Source organism: Aureococcus anophagefferens, assembly GCF_000186865.1.
Source record: "Aureococcus anophagefferens unplaced genomic scaffold AURANscaffold_2, whole genome shotgun sequence".
In the NCBI taxonomy this organism is placed as follows: Eukaryota; class Pelagophyceae; order Pelagomonadales; family Pelagomonadaceae; genus Aureococcus; species Aureococcus anophagefferens.
In genome coordinates this window covers 1,805,820-1,828,203 of record NW_008705562.1, presented here as the reverse complement: position 1 = coordinate 1,828,203, position 22,384 = coordinate 1,805,820, and the positions used below count along the sequence as shown (strand labels likewise).

General features: G+C 73.8%; 8 protein-coding genes across 8 annotated transcripts; 3 read left to right on the top strand and 5 right to left on the bottom strand.

Annotated features, from left to right (window-relative positions):
- Positions 1 to 2,536: 2,536 nt before the first annotated feature.
- Positions 2,537 to 3,580, bottom strand: AURANDRAFT_3650 (hypothetical protein; the record flags this gene model as incomplete). The annotated part of the gene is made up of 2 exons (XM_009034584.1): positions 2,537 to 2,894; positions 2,982 to 3,580. Coding segments are annotated over 2 exons (957 nt in total), but the record flags the coding sequence as incomplete, so codon positions are not given.
- Positions 3,581 to 4,129: 549 nt separating this feature from the next.
- AURANDRAFT_4422 (hypothetical protein) lies at positions 4,130 to 4,765 on the top strand (the record flags this gene model as incomplete). The annotated part of the gene is made up of 1 exon (XM_009034593.1): positions 4,130 to 4,765. A coding segment is annotated over one exon (636 nt), but the record flags the coding sequence as incomplete, so codon positions are not given.
- A 1,753-nt stretch (positions 4,766 to 6,518) lies between these two features.
- Positions 6,519 to 6,913, bottom strand: AURANDRAFT_19726 (hypothetical protein; the record flags this gene model as incomplete). The annotated part of the gene is made up of 2 exons (XM_009034826.1): positions 6,519 to 6,685; positions 6,706 to 6,913. Coding segments are annotated over 2 exons (375 nt in total), but the record flags the coding sequence as incomplete, so codon positions are not given.
- Positions 6,914 to 9,949: 3,036 nt separating this feature from the next.
- Positions 9,950 to 13,174, top strand: AURANDRAFT_61250 (hypothetical protein; the record flags this gene model as incomplete). Its single annotated transcript, XM_009035131.1, has 2 exons — positions 9,950 to 12,118; positions 12,647 to 13,174. The coding sequence occupies 2 exons, from the start codon at positions 9,950 to 9,952 to the stop codon at positions 13,172 to 13,174; spliced, it is 2,697 nt and encodes an 898-aa protein (XP_009033379.1).
- Positions 13,175 to 14,135: 961 nt separating this feature from the next.
- Positions 14,136 to 14,993, bottom strand: AURANDRAFT_61249 (hypothetical protein; the record flags this gene model as incomplete). Its single annotated transcript, XM_009034825.1, has 1 exon — positions 14,136 to 14,993. The coding sequence occupies one exon, from the start codon at positions 14,991 to 14,993 to the stop codon at positions 14,136 to 14,138; it is 858 nt and encodes a 285-aa protein (XP_009033073.1).
- A 388-nt stretch (positions 14,994 to 15,381) lies between these two features.
- On the bottom strand, positions 15,382 to 16,497 carry AURANDRAFT_11983 (hypothetical protein; the record flags this gene model as incomplete). The annotated part of the gene is made up of 1 exon (XM_009034824.1): positions 15,382 to 16,497. A coding segment is annotated over one exon (1,116 nt), but the record flags the coding sequence as incomplete, so codon positions are not given.
- A 1,391-nt stretch (positions 16,498 to 17,888) lies between these two features.
- Positions 17,889 to 18,479, bottom strand: AURANDRAFT_61247 (hypothetical protein; the record flags this gene model as incomplete). Its single annotated transcript, XM_009034823.1, has 1 exon — positions 17,889 to 18,479. One exon carries the CDS (start codon positions 18,477 to 18,479, stop codon positions 17,889 to 17,891), a length of 591 nt encoding a protein of 196 aa, XP_009033071.1.
- A 1,509-nt stretch (positions 18,480 to 19,988) lies between these two features.
- Positions 19,989 to 21,097, top strand: AURANDRAFT_69639 (hypothetical protein; the record flags this gene model as incomplete). Its single annotated transcript, XM_009035132.1, has 4 exons — positions 19,989 to 20,025; positions 20,083 to 20,227; positions 20,290 to 20,452; positions 20,512 to 21,097. The coding sequence occupies 4 exons, from the start codon at positions 20,008 to 20,010 to the stop codon at positions 21,011 to 21,013; spliced, it is 828 nt and encodes a 275-aa protein (XP_009033380.1).
- Positions 21,098 to 22,384: the final 1,287 nt, after the last annotated feature.

Below are 22,384 nucleotides of genomic sequence, written 5' to 3'. Positions count from 1 at the left end.
GTCGCGCGGTCGGCGCGTCGGACCGCGGCTCCTCCGGCGACGGCGGCGACGCGGCGGCCTTCGGCGACGCCGCGGACGCCTCGTAGCGCGCGCGCGCGTGCTCGAGGAAGTCGTCCTCGTAGTCGCCCGACGGCTCCGCGTCGAGCTCCTCGTCGACGGGCCGCGGCTCCGACGGCGCCGCGCTCGACGGCGGCCAGAGCGCCGACTCCTCGAAGGGCACGTCGTCGTCGACGCCGTCGCCGTCGTCGTCGTCGTCGTCGCCGCCGCCGAAGGGGTCCGCGCCGAAGGGCACGCCCCGCGGCGTGCCGAGGCGCGCCATCGCGGGCTCCGCGTCGGGCGGCGCCGCGCGCGGCGTGCCCGGCGCGCGCCGCTTCGGCGTCGCGGGCCGCAGGCGCGGCTTCGGCTCGCCGCCGCCGTCGGGCAGCGCGAAGCCCACGCTCCGCTTCGGCGCGTCGCCGGCGAAGCCCGCGCCCCGCGCGGGCGGCTCCGGGAACGGGTCCGGCTCGGGCTCCGGCGCCCGCCGCGGCGTGCCCGCGCGCCGCCTCGGCTTCCGCGGCGCGTCGTCGACGTCGACGCCGGCGAAGCCGACGGCCTTCCGCGGCGCGGCCTCGTCCGCGAAGCCCACGCTTCTCGCCGGCTCCGAGAAGCCGACGCTTCGCGCGGGCGCGTCGTCGGCGAAGCCGACGCTTCTCGCCGGCTCCGCGAAGCCCACGCTCCTCGCGGGCGCATCATCAGCAAAGCCCACGCCTCTCGCGGGCGCGTCGTCGGCAAAACCGACGCTCCTCGAGGGCGCGTCATCCGCGAAGCCGACGCTCCTCGCGGGCGACTCGGGCGCGTCGTCGCCGAGCCCCGCGAAGCCGACGCCCTTCGGCCGCGGCGACGCGAAGCCCTTGGAGTGCTCGGATTCGAAGTCGAAGTCGTAGGGCGCGTCGCCGCCGTCGTCGCCCGCGTGGGGCGCGTCGTCGCCGAGGTCGCTCGGCGTCTCCGGGGCCTTGGGCAGCTCCGGGAGCTCCTCGGAGCGCGCGTCCGAGCTCGCGCCCTGGCTGGACGCGGGCGTGCCGTCGTGGCCCGGCACGGCCGTCGTCTGCGCGCTGTACTCGTCCTCGATGAGGCTGCCCGACTGGCTCGAGCCCTTGGTCGGCGGCGTCTCGGCGCGGAACTTGGCGACGAAGGCCTCGAGCTCGGGCAGGTCCACGGACCCGTTGCGGTCGAGGTCGATGGTCCGCACGAGGCGCCAGGCGTCGGCGACGGTCAGGTCCGCGAAGGCCGGGCCCTGGGACTTGAGCCCCGCGTAGAGCTCCGTGGCCGTGATGAAGCCGTTCGCGTTCGCGTCGATGGTCGCGAAGACCGTCGCCAGGGGCACGCCCTGGGCCTCGAGGTCGCCGAGGAGGCGCGCGAGCCGCTCCGCGGACCGCGCCGTGCGGTCGTCCGCCGCCGCGTCGTCCCGCGGCGCGTCGCGCGGCGGCTCGCGCACCGCGCGGAACCGCGCGACGAACGCCGCGAGCTCCGCCTTGTCGATGGACCCGTTCTTGTCCTCGTCGATGGAGAAGATGACGCGCCAGACGTCGGCGCGCGTCAGGTCCTCGAAGGCGTCGCCCAGGGACGTGAGGCCGTCCCAGAGCTCCTGGGCCGTGATGAGGCCCGAGCCGTCGGCGTCGATCGCGTCGAAACACGCCTCCAAGCTCATGCCGTCGGCCTCGTACTCGAGCAGGAGCGCCGCGAGCTTCGCCGCGGACGCGTCGGCCATGCGGCCGTCGGGCACGCGGTCCCGCGGCGGGGACCGCTCCGCGGGCCCGGCGTCGTCGTCGTCGGGCGTCGACACGGCCGTGCGGTCCGGCGCGGCCGCGGGCGCCGGGGCGACGGGCGACGCGGGCCGCGGCGCCGGCCGGTCGAGCGCCGCGGGCGGCAGGCCGTCCCGCGGCGGCCGCGGCGGCGGCGCGGCCTCGGGCGGCGGCGGCCGCGACGGCGACGGCCCGGACCGCTCCGGCGCCGCGGTCTCCGTCGGCGGCGGTTTTCGGCGCTTCGGCGGCGGGTCCGCGGGCGGCGGGCGCGCCGCAGCCCGCGGCGGCGGCTCGGAAGGCAGCGGCCGCGCGGGCTTGAGGCGCCAGGGCTCCGCGCGCTCGCTCGCCTCGGCGCGGGCGACGGCCGCGCGGAGCCGCGCGTCGAACGCCGCCGCCTGCGCCGCGTGGCGGTCCTCGAGCAACGCGACGCGCGCCTCGGCGGCCTCGGCGCGCCGCTCGGCGCGGTCCGCCGCGACCTTGGCCGCGGCGTCGACGGCCGCGCGGAACTGGTCGTGGAGCGCCGGGTCCGGGTCGCTCGCCTTGCGCGCCGGCGCGCCGAGGTCGCCGAGCGACGCCGTCCGCGCGACGCCCGGCGGGCACGTCCGCGCGAGGAGCGGCGCCGGCGGGCTCGACAGGGGCGACGGCGTGGAGGTCTGGTAGCGCTGGAGCTGGCGGCGCAGGCGCGAGATCTCCCGCTGGGCCTTTTTGAGTAGTAGCCCGTCGTTGACGACCTCGTCGAAGCGCAACGTCGCCGTGACGCGCGTCGCGCGCTGCGCGAAGGCCAAGGTCGAGTTCGTCTCGTCGGAGGCGCTCGCGGCGGCCGACGCCGTCGCGATGACGACGGCCCGCGTGCCGCCGCCGAGCGCGTCCTGGAGCAGGCGCGTGAGCGTCGAATCGCGGTACGGCACGTGGCTCCGGAGGGACCCGCGCGACTGGACGCGGCCGCCCTCGGCCTGCGCCGCGCCCTGCTGTTGCGTCGCGAGGTCGGCTAAAGCGGCGATGCAGTTGCCGAGCGCCGACAGCGACTTGTTGATGGCCCGGAGCTCCGAGGCCAGCGCCTTGTCGTGCGTCGCGGAGTCGCTCCATTTCTCGGACCCCGCCAGATCCACCAAGCTCAGCTTCGCGCGGCGGATGACCGTGCGCGCCGCGCCGCCGTCCGCCGAGGGCGGCGCGGCGTCGCCGCCGTCGGCGAACTGGGACCGCCAGGACTGCTTCGCATCGTCGCCCGTCTCGACGGACTCGACCTCGAGCGCGAGCTGCAGGATCGCGTGGGACCGACTGCTCTGGGCGTTGTGGTCCGTCGCGCGCGTCGCCCGCGCGGCGTCGCCGCGGGCGACGAGGCTCAGGACGTCGCCCGCGGACGTGACCTGGTACTCGCTCAGGCCCTGGACGAAGATGGACTTGGACGAGCCGCGCGCGCCCGAGAACGGCGTCTCGCGGACGGCCAGCGACCCGGAGCGCCCGTCGGCGAGCATGTCCATGACGCGGTCGCCGTAGATCTGCATGTAGGAGCAGTGCACGGTCGATCGCACGATGGACATGGCCGCCGCGCCCGCGCCGAGCGTCTCGAAGAGCGCGGCGGCCGCGCGCGGGATGATGCCCGCGCGGTCCCCCAGGCCGCCCTCGCCGATGTCGCCCATCATCGTGTGCGTCTTGCCCGTGCCCGTCTGGCCGTAGGCGAAGATCGTCGCGTGGACGCCCCGCCGCGCGACGTCCGCGACGGCCGGCGTCACCCACTCGAAAACTTCACTCTGGCTCGCGTCCTCGCCGAAGACCTTGTCGAGGCGGTGGCTCAGCTGGCCGTTGCCGCCCCGCGCCTTGACGATGACCTCGTCGCCCTCGACGCGCAGGCTCCGCTCCGCGGCCCGGTCCACGGGCCGCAGCCGCAGGGCCGCGCGGACGCGCTCCTCCATTTTCGGAGTTTAGGACCAAGGGCTGCCGGCCTTCCCGCGGTCCATCGCTCTAGGCGCCCGTGGAGGCCGGGGGCGGCGAGGCGCCGAGGCCGAGGGCCGCCGGGCCCGTGAAGCGGGGCGGCGCCTGTCTCGGCTCCGCGGCGCGCGGGAGACCGGACTGTCTGTTGGCAGCCGCTTCACCTAGTTTTTACATTTAGCGGCACCCTAACCAACCCACTTCATCATTGACGCGCTCCAACATGGGCTCCTTGATGGAATAAAGCCGCGATGTGCCGCGCTTTGCTGGCCGTGCTGGCCGTCGCGGGCTCCCTGGAGCGCATTCCCGTGAAGCGGCGCGGCATGAAGCGCGGCGCCCACGCGCGGCGGCGCGTCGCGGCGCGGCACCGGTCGCGGGCCGTCGTCTCCGAGCCCATCGTCGAGTGCTACGGGTCCGTCTACTACGGGTCCATCGCCCTGGGCACGCCGCCGCAGCCCCTCGAGGTCATCTTCGACACGGGCTCCGCGGACTTTTGGGTCGCGAGCAAGGGCTGCGACGCGTCCTGCGCCGGCCTCGACGTCTTCGACAGCGCGGCGAGCGCGACGTACGAGGCCGACGGCAAGGCCTTCTCCATCAACTACATCGACGGCGACGCGGTCCACGGCGCGCGGGCCTACGACACGATGACCTGGGCGGGCCTGGAGGTGCCCCACCAGGCCTTCGCGGAGATCGAGGGCATGGGCGACTTTTACGTCTGCGGCGGCGAGGACGGTTTGTTGGGCCTCGCCTTCGGGTCGCTGAGCCACCTCAAGGCGGCGACGCCGCTGGAGAACATCCTGCCGCAGCTGGACGCGCCGATCTTCGCCTTCCACGTGCCCAACGGCGGCGACGACGACGCGGGCGAGCTGACGCTCGGCGGCGTGGATCCCGCAAAGTTCCGCGGCAACCTGACCTGGGTGGACCTCGCGCCGCCGCACCACCGCAACCGGCGCGACTACTGGGACGTGCCCCTCGAGGGCGTGACCTTCGGCGACCTCGCCCTGCCGACGGACCGGAGCCGCGCCGTCGTCGACACGGGCACGACGCTGATCGTCGCGGACGCGCGGGCCGTCCGCGCGCTCGCCGCGGCCCTCGACGGCGCCGTCTGCTACGACTGGGACGACGCCGCGGACGCCTACGCCATCGGCCCCTGCGCGTCGTCGACGGCGGACGGCGTCGCGGACCTCGTCGCGGCGCCGTGCGGCGCGGGCCCGACGCTGGCGTTCGACTTCGGCGGCGGCGCGGTCGCGCGCGTGTCCCCCGACCACTACCTCTACGGCCGGGACTGCGAGGCCGACGAGTTCCGGGACTGCCGGGGCGTCTGCTGGAGCGCGACCTACGCGGACTGGCGGGGCGACGGCACGTGCGACGACGGGAGGTACGGCATCTTCTTCGACTGCCCGGGCTTCTCCTGCGACGGCGGCGACTGCCAGACCTGCGGCGACGACCCCGCCGTGGACTTTTGCGTGCTGGGCGTCGACGCCGACGAGGGCGCGGACTACTGGCTCTTGGGGGACACGTTCCTGGGCGCCGTCTACGCGGCGTTCGACGCCGGCGACGAGCGCGTCGGCTTCGCGCCCCTCGTCGGCGAGCCGCTCTCGCCCGCGCCGACGGCGACGCCGCTCTCGCCCGCGCCGACGGCGACGCCGAAGCCGTCGCCCTTCGACGAGCCCACCGTCGGCGGCGACGCGGGCGACGCGGGCGACGGCGGCGGCGGGTCCTACGGCAACGCGTACGGCAACTACGGCACCTACGGCTACGGCAACGCCTACGGCAATTACGGCTACGGCGACTGGGGCGACGACGAGGCGCCGTGCCCGGGGAACTGCTACCTGGGCTACAGCTGCGACGAGATCCTCCACTTTTTGGGGTCGACGTTCTGCGGCGAGGCGGAGCAGTTCAACGTGACGTGCGCGGACCTCGAGTACGCCATGGGCTGCGACTGCGCCGGCTGCTGCGACGTCGGCACCTGCCCGAACCGGCCGAGCGCCGCGCCGAGCGCGTACGAGCGCTGCGTCGACGACGACGGCTGGCGGGAGGACGGCCGGCCCGACCACGACTGCGCGTGGGTCGGCGAGAAGCCGGACAAGCGCCGGGCGCGCGTCGGCGGCGGCGTCGCGGCCGTCGTCGCCTGCCCCGTCGCGTCGGGCACCTGCGACCCGACGCCCGCGCCGTCGACCTACGCGCCGACGCCTTCGGCGACGTCGTCGCGGCCGGCGCTCGAGCCGTCGCCGCGCCCGACGGCGAGGCCATCCGCGGCGCCGACGACGTCGCTCCCCTCGTCGAGCGACACGGAGCGGCCTTCGGCCGAGCCCGCGGCCGCGCGGACCGCGCCGCCCCGGCCGACGGCCCCGGCCGAAACCGCCGCCGCGGCGCCGTCGCCGCGGCCGACTTCTTTGCCGCGTCCGACCTCTTTGCCGCGCCCGACTGCTTTGCCGCGCCCGACGGAGGCCGTCCCCGGCGACACCGCGGACGACGCCACCGCGGCGGCGACGCCGCGGCCGACGGCGGCGCCGCCGCGCGTCGCGCGGATCGGCCTCGCCGCCGTCGCCGCCGTCGTCGTCCTCGCGCTCGGCGGCGTCGGCGCCGCGTGGCTCCACCGGCGCCGGCGGCGCGCGCGACCCACGCTCCGCGCCGTGACCTTCGGCATCGGCGGGAGCGGCGCGGCGACTCGGAAGCCCTACGCGAGCCTCACGGTCGACGAGCGCGTCGAGCCCTTCGGCGCCCAGGAGCTCGTCTCCATACCAGCTCGCGACGAAACGAAGGCGGAGTTGGTATAACAGCGACTTAGCATGGGGCGGGGACCCCCTACGTCTCGGCGTTGAGCATCCCGCTCACGCGCTGCATGATGTAGTCCTGCTGCGGGTCGTAGGGCTGATCCTTGGACGGCATCTCGAGCACGGTCGGGATCGTTTTCGTGTACGACTTGAGCAGATGTCGGATGTCGTTCGCGACCTGCGGGGGGGGGGAGCCGTCTCGGGCCGGCGGCGGCGACGCGCTCGGCGCCGGCCGCGCGCGTGCTGGTTGATGAGCACGATGCCGATGTCGTCGCGCGTCGTGAAATCGTTGAACGCGGCCTCTACTGCAGAGACGGGCGTGTCGCCCTTGACGACGAGGAAGTTCGTCTTGTCCGCCGTCCGGTGGCCGACGCCCGCCAGCAGAAACCCCGTGACCGTGTCCTCGTCCCCTGCGCGCGCGAAGATCGAAGGTGCGCGTCGCGGCGCGCGCGTCGCGGGGGCGCACCGAGGATCGCCACGAGCTTGCCCTCGCCGGCGAGCGCGGCCATTGTTGTGCGCTCTCTTGTTTTTGCTGGCCCAGCCTCGCGTCGCCGCAGAGCTGGGGAAACATCGGGGAAAGGCCAACACGGCCAGCTCGTTGAGGTCTTTCAGGCGGGCAGCGTCGTGAGAAGGGAATTCAAAGAGGCAGCCCGAGCCGCCGGAGAGTGGCCTCCGGCCGCGATGACGTCGATGCTGGCCAACGACGCGCGCGTCGAGGACCTGCGGTCCATGATCGACGGCCTCCTCAAGGAGACGGACACCTACGGCCAGCTTCGCCGGGCCCTCGACGCCCAGGGCGCCGGCGACGCCGGCCCCGCGGGCCAGCGCGCGGCGCTCGCGAAACTCGTCGCCGCCGTGGAGCGGTCGCCGGCGCCGGAGCTGCTCACGGCCGTCGACGGCGACGGCGCCGCCAGCCGCGGCCCGTCGCTCGCGCTGCGGTTGGAGATCCGCGGCGGCTCGGCTTTCGTCGGCGAGCTCGTCGACGCGGGCGCGTCCGGCGTCGCCAAGTACGTGCGCGCCCACGTGCTCTTCGCGAAGCAGCGCGCCGCGACGCCGCTGGCGGCGTCGGCCGTGGAGCCGGACCTCCGGGGCTCGTTCCTGCTGGAGCTCCGGCCGTCGATTCCGAAATCCGGCGCCGAGTGGCAGGAGCTCGTCGCCGACGGCGGCAGCCTCGTGCGCTTCGCCGTGACGCGGGAGAACGCCGGCGGCCCGCGGGCGCCGCGCCGCGAGCTCGTCGCGACGGCGTCCGTGGACTGGCGCGAGGCGCTGCTGCGAAAGGGCGCCGTCGTCGCGGCGCCGCTCGCGGCCGCGGGGCCCGACAGCGTCCTCCACGGCGGCGACCTGGGCGGCGCGCCGACGGCGTGCCTGAACGTGGCGCTGGACGTCGTCGCCCTGAACCGGGACGCGCCCCTGGAGATCCCCGTCGACGACGCGGTCGTATCGCGGGAGCTCGCGCGCGCCAAGGGCGCGCACGCGGAGGCCGGCCGGTCCTTCTACCTCTACGCCAAAAGCTGGTGGGACGCCTACGGCGCCCGCGACGGCCGCCGCCTCGGGGACCGGTCGGGCGTCAAGCTCTTCGCGCGCGACGAGACGGGCGAGTTGCGGTGCGTCTGTTCCTACGTGCACCCGCTCCGCGGCGCGCGGTGCCTCGACTCGCCGCGCCACGCGGCGCGCTTCGTGTCGCTCATCCCGCTGGAGAAGGAGGACTCCGTGGGCGGCGGGGCGACGGTGGACGCGTGGCACACCGCGCACGCGTTCCTCGCGCGCGGTTCGGGCGACGTCTGGGACCACGCGACGCTCCTCTGCTCGCTCCTGTTGGGCTTCGGCCTCGACGCGCGCGTCTGCGTCGGCACCATGCCCGACGGCCGCGGCGGCGCCCAGAACCACGTCTGGGTCGCGACGTGGGCGCGCGACGCGGGCGGGCCGGGCCGGCCGCCGCGGCTCCGCGTGACCGCGTGGGAGTCCGCGACGGGCCGGCGCTGCGGCCTGGCGCCCCTCGACGCCGACGCGCGGGCGCGCTACCTCACGGTGGCCTGCGTCTTCAAGCACGACGCCTTCCACGCGAACGCGCAGGGCTCGGACCATCTCGCGTCGTGCTCGCTGGACCTCGACGACGCCGCGGCCTGGGCGCCCGTGGACCCGGCGAAGCTCGACCACCTCGCGCGGCACAGCGCGCCGTCGGCGGCGCGCGACTTCGCCCTCGCGGCGCCGCGCCTCGACGCGAAGACGACGGAGGTCGCGCTCGAGGCCGAGCTCCGCGCGCTCATCGAGGCGCACCGCCACGCCGCGCTGGGCCTCATCACGGCCTGGGACGCGGACCTCTCCTACGCCCTCATGCCCGCCCTCGCGGCCTACGAGAACGAGCGGCTCACGGGCACGAACTACGGCACGGACGACTTCCAGGACGCGATCCGGCGCCAGGTGCCGACGGGCCACTGCTTCAAGGGCTTCCCGACCTGCTTCGCCCACTCGTCCGCGCCGCGCATGGTCGCCGCGCTGCAGCGCGGCGACCTCAGCGCCGACGTGCTCAACACGGAGGGCGCGCACGTGCGCCACGCGCTCCGCGTCCGCGTCTTCCCCTACGCGGAGAACGTCGCCGCGATCTGGGTCATGGTCGCCACGCGCTACCTCAAGGCCTGAGGGGGGAATTCGTCGTCTAACGTCTCGCACGTTACGACCCGGGCGGCTGCTCCGGCGCGACGAGGCGCCGCACGTAGGCCTCGACGGCGAGCGACGCGAGCTGCGCGGCCGCGGGCGACGCGCCGTCGAGGCCGCGCGATCGCGCGACGTCGTCCATGCGCGGGCCGAGCACGCCGGGCCCGGGCAGCCGCGCCGGCGGCAGCGGCGCGCGGAAGGCGCGGGGCGCGCGGAGCGGGCCCGGGAGCCGCGGCGTGGCCGGCGCGCGCGGCGTACCGGCGTCGGCCCACGACGCCGCGAGGGGCCCGAAGGCGCCGTCGTCCTCCGAGTCCGAGTCCGACGTCTCCGGCTCCGGCGTCGGCGGCCGCGGGTCCGCGCGCCGCGCGCCGTCCCGCAGGACGGCCAGCAGGAACGCGTCGTGCAGGCCGATGTTGCCGCCGCCGAGCGCGCGGCGCACGACGGCGTCGAGCTCGCGCTTGCTCAGCCGCCGCGAGATGTAGAGCGACAGCGCCTCGCGGTAGGCCGCCCAGCGCCGGTCCGGCTTGCCGAGCTCGCAGAGCGCGAGGTAGAGGTTCGTCTTCGCGTCGATGACCTCGCCCGACGGCCTGGAACATGCAGCGTGTCAATGGGAAACGCGCGCTTCGCGCGACGCACCGAGTCCCGAAATATATTTCGCCCGTCTTGCGGTCCGTCTTCAGCATCTTGGTGGTATTTCTCGACGGCCGCTGGGCGCCACCGAGCGCTCACAGCGTCGCGGCGGCGGGGCAGCGTGGTCAAGAACTGGTCAAGGACGACCTCACCTTGGAGCATTCTTATCGGGGCAGCATGGTAGGCGGCGTTTTGCGAGCGCTGTTTTGCTTCGCCGTTGTCGTCGCGGCTCAGCGGCATCGGCACGTCGCGCACCTCGCGCGCGACTTCGCCTTCTGCGTGAGCGAGATCAACGTGCGCGACGCGTTTCGCACGGTCAAGTTCGCGCCCGAGGAGACCGCCGGCGAGGCCGCCGCGCGCGTCTTCGCCGCCGCCGGCGCGGACGCGCTCGACGAGCGCATCCGGCCCATCGCGGCGTTCCTCGAGCACCGCGCGAGCCTCGTGCTCATGGAGCGGTCCGAGTTCCGCTTCGCGTTGCGGTCCTCGCAGCGCGTCGGCGCGCCCGCGGTCTTCGTCACGTCGCAGGCCTGCGACGAGCGGGCCGTCGACGGCGACCCGGGCGCGATCCTGGACCGCCACGGCGCCTGGGTCATGCTCGACCTGAACCACTTCAACGCGGACCGCGCGAGCGACTGGGCCTTTTATTTCGGGGACCGGCCCGCGGCGGCCGCCGCGCTCGGCTGCGCGGCGACGCGGCCCCTCGACGACGCGGCCCTCGGCGCCGTCGCGCGCCACGCGGCGCAGGCCCTGCTCCCCGGCGCCGCGCTCCAGTTCGCCGTCGACGCGCCGCGCGCGGCCGCGGCCGCCGCCGCGCTCCGGGCCGCGGGGCTGAGCCCGGACCGCGACCACGGCGTCGACGCGCTCGACGACGGCCCGGCGCCGCGGTCCGTCTTCGACGTCGAGCTCCCGGCCTACGCCGAGGAGATCCGCCGCGAGGCGGCCTGCGCCGGCGGCGCGCCGACGGTCGTCGTCGAGGGCTTCAAGGCGCCGCGCCGCGGCGCGCTCGCGCGCCGGGCCGCGCGGCCCCTGCCCCACCTCGACGCCGTCCTCATCCTCAACCTCGCGCGCCGCCCGGACCGCTGGCGCGCCATGCGCGACAAGCTCGCCGCCGCGGGCTTCGGCGGCGACGTCCGCCGCGTCGACGCCGTCGACGGCGCCGCGCTCGACGTGTCGGACGCGGCCGTCGCGTCGATCTTCAACCTGACGCGCTGGCGCTACGGCGCCGGCGCGAGGAACGCGCACCAGGACCACGGCTACCGGCCGCGCGTCATCGGCTGCGCGCTGTCGCACCTCGCGGCCTGGAAAGCCGTCGCGGCGGCCGCCGACGACCACGCGATGCACCTCGTCCTCGAGGACGACGCGGTCTTCGTCGACGACTTCGCGGCGAAGTGGGCGTCGCTGGCGCCGCACCTCGCGGCGGACTACTCCTGGGATCTCCTCCATCTCGGCGTCCTCGACGACCGGGACCTCTACGACGACGCGCCGCTCGCGGAGTACGGCGGCGTCAAGCGGTTCTCCGCGCGGCAGCGGTCCTACGGCGCGGGCGCCTTCGCCTACGTGCTGCGCCCGCGCACGGCGCGCTGGCTCCTCGACGCCGCGCGCGACCGGGGCATCCAGCAGGCCGTCGACTGGTGGATCGTCGAGAAGTTCGACGAGCTCGTCGCCTACAAGGCGTCGCCGCAGCTCGCCGCGTCGCCCGCGGGCGACGGCCGCGACAGCGACAACAACGAGTTCTACGACCAGGACCGGCTGCTCCTCGACGAGGGCGCGGGCGCCGCGGACTTCGACGGCTTCGCGCTCTCCGCGCCGCGGCCGGGCGACCGGGTCCCCGCGGGGGCGGCGCTCGAGGTGCGCGCGGAGCTCGCGGTCGTCGGCGACGCGAAGAACTTTTTTCTGCGGCACCAGCTCATGCGCGTCTGCTACCGCCTGCGGCGCCTCGTCGCCGGCGCGCCGGCCGCGGACGTCGCCGGCCCGGACTGCGTCGGCGTCGGCAAGGCGAACCAGTTCCGCCTGCCCGGGTCCGCGCTCGCGGCCCCGGCCTGGTACGCGCTCAACGCGACCATCGCCGACGACGCCGGCGCGGTGCTCGCGTCCGCGGCCGTCGCCTTCGAGGCGCGCGACCCGAGCCTGCCGGAAGCCTTCACCATGCCGCCGCCGCTGTCGCGCGCGGCGTCGGCCGCGCTCGTCCCCGTGGAGATCTCCGTCGACGGGGCCGCCGCGGCCGTCGACTGCCGGGGGCGGCCGGACCTCTTCGCCTGCGTCCAGGCCTTCTGCGAGCTCCACAGGATCGAGCCCCTCGTGGACTGCGTCGCGCCGCTCGTGGCGACGCTCCACGCGCAGGTCGCCGTCTAACATTACGCGTCGCTGTAGAGCACGTCGGTCCGCAGCACGTGCTTCGACCCGCCGCGGACCTCGCTCCCCTCGTGGAGGGGGCTATCGCGGTGCGCGCCGTGCGGGAAGAGGAGCGCGGCGCCGCGCCGCGGCGCCACGGAGACGAGGTCGTAGGCGCCGTTCCCCGCGGGCGCGAAGAAGGTCGTCTCGCCGCCGCGGAAGCCGTCGTTCAGGTAGACGATGACCGTGAACCAGCTCCGCGCGCCGGGCGCGAGGCCGTCGACGCCCTCGGACGGGTCGCACGCGTCCCAGGCCGGGTCCACGTGCGGCTGCACGGAGTCGCCGTCGGCGTAGCGCAGGAAGCGGCACTTGGCGTTGAGCGACAGGCGGCGCCCGGGCGCGCGCGCGCTCCAGGACCCGTCGCCGGCCGCCGGCGCGGCCGCGAGCGCGGCCGCGAGCGCGGCGCGGATCGCGCCGTCCGCGTCGAGGAAGACGCGCGAGTGCGCGCCCGTCGCGTGGAAGGCGTCGTCGCGCGCGGCGTAGGCGCCCAGGTCGTCGCTGAGCGCCACGAGCCGCGCGGCCTGCGCCGCGGACAGCGCGTCCGGGACGAAGATCGCGCCGGCGACGCCCGGGACGAGCTCGGCGGGCGTCGGCGGCGGCGCGGCGCCGAGGTCCAGCGGCGGGGCGCCGCCGCGGAATCGGAAGACGGGCACGGCGGCGCCGCTCGCGCGCGACGTGACGATCTCCAACGAATCGAGCGCCGAAACCGCGGCGGCCGGCGGCGGCGCGGGCGCTCGGGCCGCGGTCGCGGACGCCCACGCGGACCGCGACCGGATGGCCATCGCGCCCTGCGCCGACTGCGCGACGGCGGCGACGCAGACGCGCTCGAGGATCTTCGCCGACGTCCAGCCGACGACGGGCTCCGAGAGGCGCAGCCTGCGGGTCCCGTCGCTCGCGGCCGCGGCCCCGTCGACGACGACCTCCATGCCGAAGGCGAGCTTCAGCAGCGCGCCGGACGTCTTCTCGACGCCCGCGCGCACGATGCCGCCGGATTTGCCCGCGCAGCGGTAGAGCGTCTGGGGGAGCTGTTCGACGGCGGCGGCCGCGAACCAGGCCATGGGCGCGTCCTCCGGACTGAGGCCCATGACGCGCTTGGGTTTCGTGCCGATGACGGCGCGCTTCTTCTTCTTCTTCGGCTGCGTTGGAGGCAGCGCGATCGGGCCATCTCGCGCTGGGATGGGGGCCATCCTGCAGCCCCTTCATGTGAAAGTAAACATTTCTAACCTTGATGTCGGGACTTGGTCATCTCTTGGTCGGGTCATCTCGGGGCGCAATCGTTTTGTCGCGCGCGCTCGAGCCGCCGGGTCGCATGGACGACATCGCGATCGCTCTGACGCGTGCGCGAACCCGGAGCGGCCTCCCACCCGCCCCGATTCTGTGCCTCCGGTCTGCTGCGGCGGTAGTCGATCCTGAGCGAGCGCTCCGCTATCTCCGATTGCGCTTAGACGACCGCGAAGGCATCGATGCGCAGTGTCCGCACGACGGCTGGACGGCCCTTCACTGGACGGTGTAGCGGCAAAATATTGCGGGGTGCAATTTTTTGCTCGACAACGGCGCGAGTCCGCGCCTCGCGGACATGATGCACCGCCGGACGCCGCTGCATTGGGCCGCGGTGCGCGGCAACGCCAAGATCGTCAAGGCGTTACTGAACGCCGGCGGCGACGTCGACGCTCTCGACGGCTTCGGCCTGACGACCTTTCAGATCGCGCTCGACTGCAATCAGTCGCGCGCGGTCCTCGGAAAGCTCCTCGAGAGCGGGGCTCGGCCTTTGACCGAGCGCGTGCCGCGGCGAAGCTGGAACGTGAGCGCGTGGGAGTACGTCGACGCCATCACGGCACTGGGAGGCTACGGCGCCTACCGCGCGCGGCGCCGCGCGACGCTCGCGGGCCTCGTCGTCCGGATCACCGGGCTCCCGCGCGACGTCGCGGGCCACGCGGCCGCGTTCTGGAGCCCTCCCTACTAGATCGACTTTCTAAGAAGAACAGTACGTCGCGGCGGACAGGGCGAGGAGCGCAGTCGTGTAAAACACCAGGACCTGGAGGTGGTCGATGGCGACGGGCTCGGGTTCCGCGCGGGACGCGAGCGCCTCCTCGAGCCGTCGCTCCGCGCGCTCGCGCGCGGCGGCGGACGAGGCCAGCGCCTCGGCGAGGCGCTGCTCCGCGCGCGCGTCGGCGTCCGCGGCCGAGGCCAGCGCGTCCGCGAGCGAGAGCTCGGCGCGCTCGCGCGCGTCGCGCGCGGCGACCAACGAGCGCTCGACCGTCGCGAGCTTCGTCCTCGCGGCGATCAGCTCGAGCCGCGAGCCCGTGAGCGACGCCTCCAGGTCCGCGGCGACGCGCTCCGCCGCGGCCGCGCGTTCGGTCATGGCCTCGAGCGCGGCGCGCGCCTCCTCGTAGGCGCCCACGACCGCATCCATGTCCGCGTCGCTGACGTGGACGTCGTAGGAGCCCTCGGAGGCGCTCCGCGACTCGACGTCGTAGGACTCGGCGTCGCTTGCCGAGTGCGACGCGTCGTCGTATCGCTCGGCCCGCGACGCGTCGTCGCCCACCTCGTCGTATCGCTCGGCCCGCGACGCGTCGTCGCCCGCCTCCGAGAAGGGCGTCGCGGACGCCGGAATCACAGGCGATTTGAGCGTCGCGACATCCGTCGGCGGCTCGATGAAGTTGCAACGCTTGACAGTTAGAGGAGCAGGCTTCTTTGATCTCGATCGGCGCCGTCGACTTCTGCCCCGAGGAGTTTTGTCGTCGACGGGCGAGTTTGTGCCACTGGCGCTCCCGACGATGACGTCGGAGACCCTCGCCGCGGCGGCGCCGACGACGCGAAAAATGCTCATCACGTTGACGAACTGGCACAAATCGGCTGATGCCAGCCCGAGTCGAGGCGCCTGCTCGATGTCAAGGCAGGCCTCAAGGCCTACTAGTATGTCATCGCCGTCATCGCCATCCTCCTTTAATAAACGTCACCCCTCACGCCCGCTTCGCCGCCGCAACGGCCGCGTCGACGGCGTCGAGCGCGGCGTCGGCGTGCTCGGGCGTCGCGCGCTTGTCGAGCTTGCGGAGCGCGGCGTAGGCCTTGCGCACCGCGGCCTCGGCGGCGACGACGCCCGGGTCCTCGGCGCCGCGGCGTTTCTTCAGCGCCGCGACCGGGGCCGTCGCGTCGGCGCCGAGGCGGCGGTTGAGGCCGTCGTGCGTCTTCGCGTCCGCGGCGAGGATCGCGGCCGCGAGGACATCGGCCGCGGCGTCGACCTCGCGCGCGGTCGTGTGGCGCCCGACGGAGAGGCGCAGCGTGCCCAGCGCGAGCTCCGTCTCGACGCCGACGGCCAGGAGCACGGCGGAGACGGCGTCGCTGCCCGAGTGGCACGCGGCGGACGCGGACGCGGCGACGCGGTCGCCGACGTCGCCGAGGACGCGCGCCGCGCGGGCGCCGCGGACGGCGAAGGAGAGCACGTTGGGCAGCGCCTCGCCGCCGGCGCCCAGGGGCCCGTTGACGGCGCAGCGCTCCGGCCCGAGCGCGGCCTCGAGCCTCCGCCGGAGCCGGTCGCGCATCGCCGCGGAGTGCGCGGCGATCGCGGCGCCCTCGCGGGTCCAGATGGCCGCCGCCGCGCCGAGGGCGACGACGCTCGGCACGGCCTCCGTGCCCGCGCGGAGGCCGCCCTCCTGGCCGCCGCCGAAGAGCATGGACCGCAGCGGCGCGCCCCGCCTGTGGTAGAGCGCGGCGACGCCCTTCGGGGCCCCGAACTTGTGGCCCACGAGCGTCAGGTAGTCGACGCCCAGCCGCTTCGCGTTGACGTCGATCTTCCCCACGGCCTGGGCGGCGTCCGTGTGGACGAGGATCCCCGCGTCGCGCGCCTTGACCGCGGCCGAGATCGCCGCGACGTCCATGACGGAGCCGACCTCGTTGTTCGCGAGCATGACGGACACGAGGGCCGTCTCGCCGGGTTTGACGGCGTCGGCGACGGCCGCCGGGTCGACGACGCCGCGCGCGTCGACGCCGACGCGCGACACGTCGCACCGGCCCTCGCGCTCGAGCGCGTCGACGCACGCGAGGATCGCCGGGTGCTCGACGGCCGACACGACGACGTGGCGCCGCTTCCCGCCGAGGCTCGCGAGGATGGCCCAGTTGTCCGCCTCGCTGCCGCAGGAGCAGAACGCGACCTCCTCGGACGCGCAGCCGAGGAGCCGCGCGATCGACCCGCGCGCATCGGCGACGGCCGAGCGGCAGGGCGCGCCGTAGGCGTGGCCGCTCGACGGGTTGCCCCAGTGGTCGTAGAGGAAGGGCACCATGGCGTCGGCGACCTCGGGGTAGATGGGGCACGTCGCGGCGTAGTCCAGGTAGACGCAGCCGCCCTCGCTGGGAAGCGGCGTGCCGAGGCCGCCGCGCGACCGGCGCCGGCCCCGCAAGTTGAGCGCCGTCGCGACGGCCGACGCTAAGAGCACGCTGGCGAGGAGGAGCGGGTTCGGGCCGCCCGCCATGGTCGCGCTGCTGGATAGCGAGCTGCGAGAGCTGCCGCGCTGAGAGCGACTGCATGCAAGCGGCACCGTCGAGTCACCGTCGCCCTCAATCGCGATGGCTTCATCGATGATGGGGCTGCGTCGTCCGCGCGCGCTGCTCCTGCTCGTCGCAGCGTGCTCCGGCCGTCGGCACCATAGCACAGCCAAAAAGCAGCGCGACGAGAGCGCGATAACCACGAAGAGCCGCCTCGCGCCGCACGACGAAACCAGCGCGGCCACGAAGAGCCGCCTCGTGCACCAGGCGCAGCTGACGACGGCCTTCTGCGAGACCCGGAGCAAGCGCCCGCCGCCCGCGCGACCCGACGGCGACACCTACGCCGGGCGGCGGCTGCAGCCCTACGTCGTCCTGTCGCGGCAGCACAGCGGCAGCACGTGGCTCGGGCTCACGCTCGACGCGCTGCCCTGCGTCGTCTGCGGCAACGAGAAGTTCCACGAGGTCGCAAAACCGCACGTCTTCGAGGACGCGGTGGCGCGGCGCCGGGCCCTGGAGAAGGCGCTGGAGATCCTGGGCGCGGCGCGGCGCGACGCGGCGAGCGACGGCTTCTACGAGGATTTGAAACGGCGGCCGCAGAAGTTCACGGGCTGGGTCGACAAGACGAACGCGACGCTGGGCCGGCGCGGCGCCGGCGCCTTCGGCTTCAAGTGGATGTTCACGCAGGGCGTCCTCGAGGACCTCGCGGGCTGGTTCTTCGACTTCTGCCTCGAGCACGGCGTCAAGCTCGTGTGGCTGCGGCGGCGGAACCTCTTCAAGCAGCACCTGAGCTCGAAGCTGACCCTGGCGCCGGACGCGCGCGACGGCAAGGTGGCGCTCGACGCGGCCCAGGTCCTCGAGCTGCTCCGGGACCACGCCGCGGAGGACGCCGCGATCGCCGCGCTTTTAGACTGCCTCGCGAGCCGGGGCGTCGCGTCCGCGCGCTACGACTACGAGGACCTGCTCGCGCACCCGCAGCGCTTCTCCGACCTCGAGGCCTGGTCCGCGCGCCCGCGTCCTTTGCGCGATTGCTCTCGCGCGGACCGCGGCCCTTTTTTTAGGCTCCTCGCGGACGTCGTCCACCGCCACGGCGCGTGCGACCGCGCGACGCGGAGCAAGGCCGACAAGCCCAAGAACCACACGCGGCACCCGTCGTCCTACGTCGCCAACTGGGGCGACATCGCCGTCGCCCTCGTGGGCACGCCCTGGGCGACCATGCCCGACGAGCCCTAAACTTTGAGGAGCGTTACGAGTCGAGGTCCTTGAGCATGAGGGCCTCGAAGTCGACGTCGCCGTCGAAGTCCGTGAGGCTGAAGGACGCACGCGGCCGCCGCACGTACCAGGCGAGCGTCGACCCGAGGAAGAGCACGAGGATCACGGCGATGCAGCACGCGACGGCCAGCGGCAGCTTGAGGAAGCCGAGCGCGACCGCCGCGAGCGTCAGGAAGACCTGGCCGAGCGCGAAGAAGAGGTGCGTCATGGCCTCCTCGTCGCGCATGCCCTCGACGGCGCGCTTCATCGACCCCGGCGGCCCGCGGATGGCCAGGCCCGGGCCGAAGATCATGCACCAGCTCGTGACGACCATCGTGAGCATGTTGAAGCCGATGGCGACGACGACGAAGTTGTAGAAGAAGAACTTCTTCGTCTGGCTCGTCAGCGCCTCGTCGAGCCAGTGGGGCGTCATGGACAGGGCGCTGTAGGCGATGAGGGCGAAGAAGGCCGCGTGCTTCGCGATGATGGCGTTGCACTTCGTGTAGAGCCGCAGCTCCTTCTCCTGGATGCGCAGCTCGCCGGCGTAGTAGCCGCGCTCGCAGGCCTCCCAGTCCGCCTCGAGCATGGTCTCGTGCGTGGACCGCTTCTTCCGGGCTAGACCTCCCGGGCGCGGTCGAGGGCTGCCACCATGCTGCGGGAGGGGCAGCACCCTGGAACCTTGCCAGCATCTGGTCAGCGCTGCCGTTAGGAGCACAAAATATCCACGCTGGCGCGCTTGGCCAGCTTGGCGGCGACATCCTTCGAGCCCGACCGAATCGCGGCAGGATGTGCCTCTGCTTCTTCGCGCGCCGCCCGCGTCGCACGCCGAAACCCGCCGCCTCGACGCCGCGCCCCCCGCAGGATGACTCCCCGCACGAGAACGACGCGCGCGGCGGGCGCCAGAACATGTTCAAGACGGGCATGCAGGACGCCCCCTGCAAGGACCCGCTCGCCTGCTGCTGCGGCGGCCTGCCCTGCTTCCTGCCCTTCACGAACTGCTACATGCGTCCGATTGTCCGGCGTCCACGCACACGCCCCGGTGTATGTTTCGAACGGTCTTCCCGGCAGGCCACAAGGCGCTCGAGGGCAACATGGACGCGTACGTGTGCTGCCAGGGCTACTACGACCGCTGCTGCTTCAAGGCCGGCTCCATCGGCGACCAGGGCAACCCCTGCTGCCTCGCCCTCGAGGGCTTCTGCTGCCTGTCCTGCTCGCTGGAATCGACGCGCATGTACGCGTTCCGGCGTCGCTCCCGCCCGGGGCCGCCGTCGACGCGCGTCCGCGCGTCAGGTACGTCATGGACAAGTACGACCTCCAGTCGGACCCTTGCGACCGGCGCATCATCCGCTTCAACAACTGCGTCCAGATGCTGGCCTGCATCTGCCACCTCGCGGCCATGTTCGACCCGTCGTTCCGCGATCTCGCGGACATCCTCGACCTCATCGCAAACATCGTCTTCTACACGACGGCGGGCTGCATGCACGCCCAGGTCCACTACGAGCTCACGGAGCGCGAGAAGAGCGGCACGCTCGCCGCCGTCTCCGCGGGCGGCGGCGGCCAGTTCGCCGCCGCGCCCAAGTACGAGCCCGAATACCCGTCCGCGCCGCGGCCGCAGCAGATGGCCCACCAGAACTACCCGCCCGCGCCGCCCGTGGCCGCCGTCGCCGTGCCGGCGGGCCAGCCCCGCACGTTCCCCGTCGTCATCCCCGAGGGCGTCTACGCGGGCACGCAGCTCCAGGTCCAGGCGCCGAACGGCCAGACCATGATGTTCGCCGTGCCGCCGGGCGCGACCGCGGGCCAGCAGGTCTTGGTGCCCTACTGAAGTCCCCCGATGCCGACGCCCGGCGCCCCGCCCCGACGCACGAGCGCGCGGAAGCGACCCCCGCGACGTAAGGGGGCTGTTCTTCTTGGTTGGACGTCCCGGTCGAAGCCGGCTCCGTCCAGGCGAAGCCTGTCGCTCGGATCTGACATCGCTGCTCCGTCCATATCTCCCCCAGCGAGCCTCCAGCGGCCTGTGTCGCTGAAAACCACAAGTAACGAGTGGCCAGGGGTGTCCTGTGGGAGGCCAGTCCTCTATCAAGTCCTCTATCGAGCCCGAGCGTCGCGACGGCAGGATGTGCCTTTGCTTCTTCGCGCGCCGCCCGCGTCGCACGCCGAAACCCGCCGCCTCGACGCCGCACCCCCCGCAGGATGACTCCCCGCACGAGAACGACGCGCGCGGCGGGCGCCAGAACATGTTCAAGACGGGCATGCAGGACGCCCCCTGCAAGGACCCGCTCGCCTGCTGCTGCGGCGGCCTGCCCTGCTTCCTGCCCTTCACGAACTGCTACATGCGTCCGATTGTCCGGCGTCCACGCACACGCCCCGGTGTATGTTTCGAACGGTCGTCCCGGCAGGCCACAAGGCGCTCGAGGGCAACATGGACGCGTACGTGTGCTGCCAGGGCTACTACGACCGCTGCTGCTTCAAGGCCGGCTCCATCGGCGACCAGGGCAACCCCTGCTGCCTCGCCCTCGAGGGCTTCTGCTGCCTGTCCTGCTCGCTGAGCTCGACGCGCATGTACGCGGTCCGGCGTCGCTCCCGCCCGGGGCCGCCGTCGACGCGCGTCCGCGCGTCAGGTACGTCATGGACAAGTACGACCTCCAGTCGGACCCCTGCGACCGGCGCATCATCCGCTTCAACAACTGCGTCCAGATGCTTGCCTGCATCTGCCACCTCGCGGCGATGTTCGACCCGTCGTTCCGCGATCTCGCGAACATCCTCGACCTCATCGCGGACATCGTCTTCTACACGACGGCGGGCTGCATGCACGCCCAGGTCCACTACGAGCTCACGGAGCGCGAGAAGAGCGGCACGCTCGCCGCCGTCTCCGCGGGCGGCGGCGGCCAGTTCGCCGCCGCGCCCAAGTACGAGCCCGAATACCCGTCCGCGCCGCGGCCGCAGCAGATGGCCCACCAGAACTACCCGCCCGCGGGCCAGCCCCGCACGTTCCCCGTCGTCATCCCCGAGGGCGTCTACGCGGGCACGCAGCTCCAGGTCCAGGCGCCGAACGGCCAGACCATGATGTTCGCCGTGCCGCCGGGCGCGGCCGCGGGCCAGCAGGTCATGGTGCCCTACTGAAGTCCCCCGATGCCGACGCCCGGCGCCCCGCCCCGACGCACAAGCGCGCGGGGGCGATCCCCGCGGCGTAAGGAGGCTGCTCTTCTCGGGTCTTCGCGAGCTGGGACGTTCCGTAGGTGGCTACGTAGGTGCCTACGCGCCTACGTAGCCTCGACTCGAGCCTACGGACCTACGTGGGCTCCCACTGGGGGGCTGTCCGTTGGGAGCCTACAACGGACCGCGTAGGTACCTACGAGCCTACGTAGCCTCGGCCGGTGCCTACGAGCCTACGACCTACGGAACGTCCCTGTTCGCGAGGGCCGCGCGCGCGTCGGTCGTCGCCGAGGCCGTGAGCGGCGCGTCGGACATGCTGGGCCTCGGGGTCGCGTCCTTCGCCGCCGCGCTCTACGCGGCCTCGGGCCACTTCCGCGAGCGCGCGTTCTACGCGGCCGCGGCGACGCTCTTCCGCGCCGAGGCCGCGCGCCTCGGCTCCTTCACCCACGCGAAGGACGAGACGGCGTCCGACGCGCCGAAGGACGTCCGGGTCGAGGCCGGCGCCGTCCAGGCGGACCCCGTCGCTCGGATCTGAGATCCCTGCTTCATCCAGCGCGCGGGGACGTCCCGTCGAGGCCGGCGCCGTCCAGGCTTCTCCTTTCCCTACTAGTACGCCTCCCCCTCCCGTCCTTCCTCCCTTCCATCGATTCCTCCCTGTGTCGCTCCCCCGAAATGACGCTCCGCCGGCGGCCCCACCTCCGTGCCACGCACGGGCGCCCCCGTAACGAGCCCAGGGCTTGAGCCGCTCGCATGCGCGCAGAGGTCCCCTTGAGTTTAATTAGGACTTTAATTGAGTTCAGCATCACTTCACAGACCGCCCTCGTCATCATGCGCCTCTGACTGGAAGCCTTCCGACACGGCGCACACGATGGTGCAGCGGTCGCTGCTCTTCGTCACCACCTTGTTCTTCGCCACGTGCATCGTCATCGCCACCGTCGTCCCCTTGGAGGTCGTCGCGCGGGAGAAGAAACGCTGCGACGGCGCCGACTCCGACGACCCCTGCGCGTCGCGCGCCGCGAAGTTGCTCGTCGCCTACGGGTTGATCCAGGGCATTCCCCAGACCGTCGTCGGCGCGTGGCTCGGCGGCGTCGCGGACGCGCGCGGCCCGCGGCTGCCCATGGCCGTCGCGTGCGTCGGCGGCGCCGCGAGCGCCGCGGCCGCGGCGGCGTACGCGTGGTTCGAGCTGCCGTTCGCCGCGCTGGCGGCGAGCGGCGCGCTCTTCGGCCTCGCGGGCGGCTACTTCGGCCTCCTCACGGCCGCCTACGCCTACGCGGCGCGCGCGCCCGCCGCCGCCGCCGTCGAGCCGTCGGACTCCGCGCGCGGGCCCGAGGCGGCGGC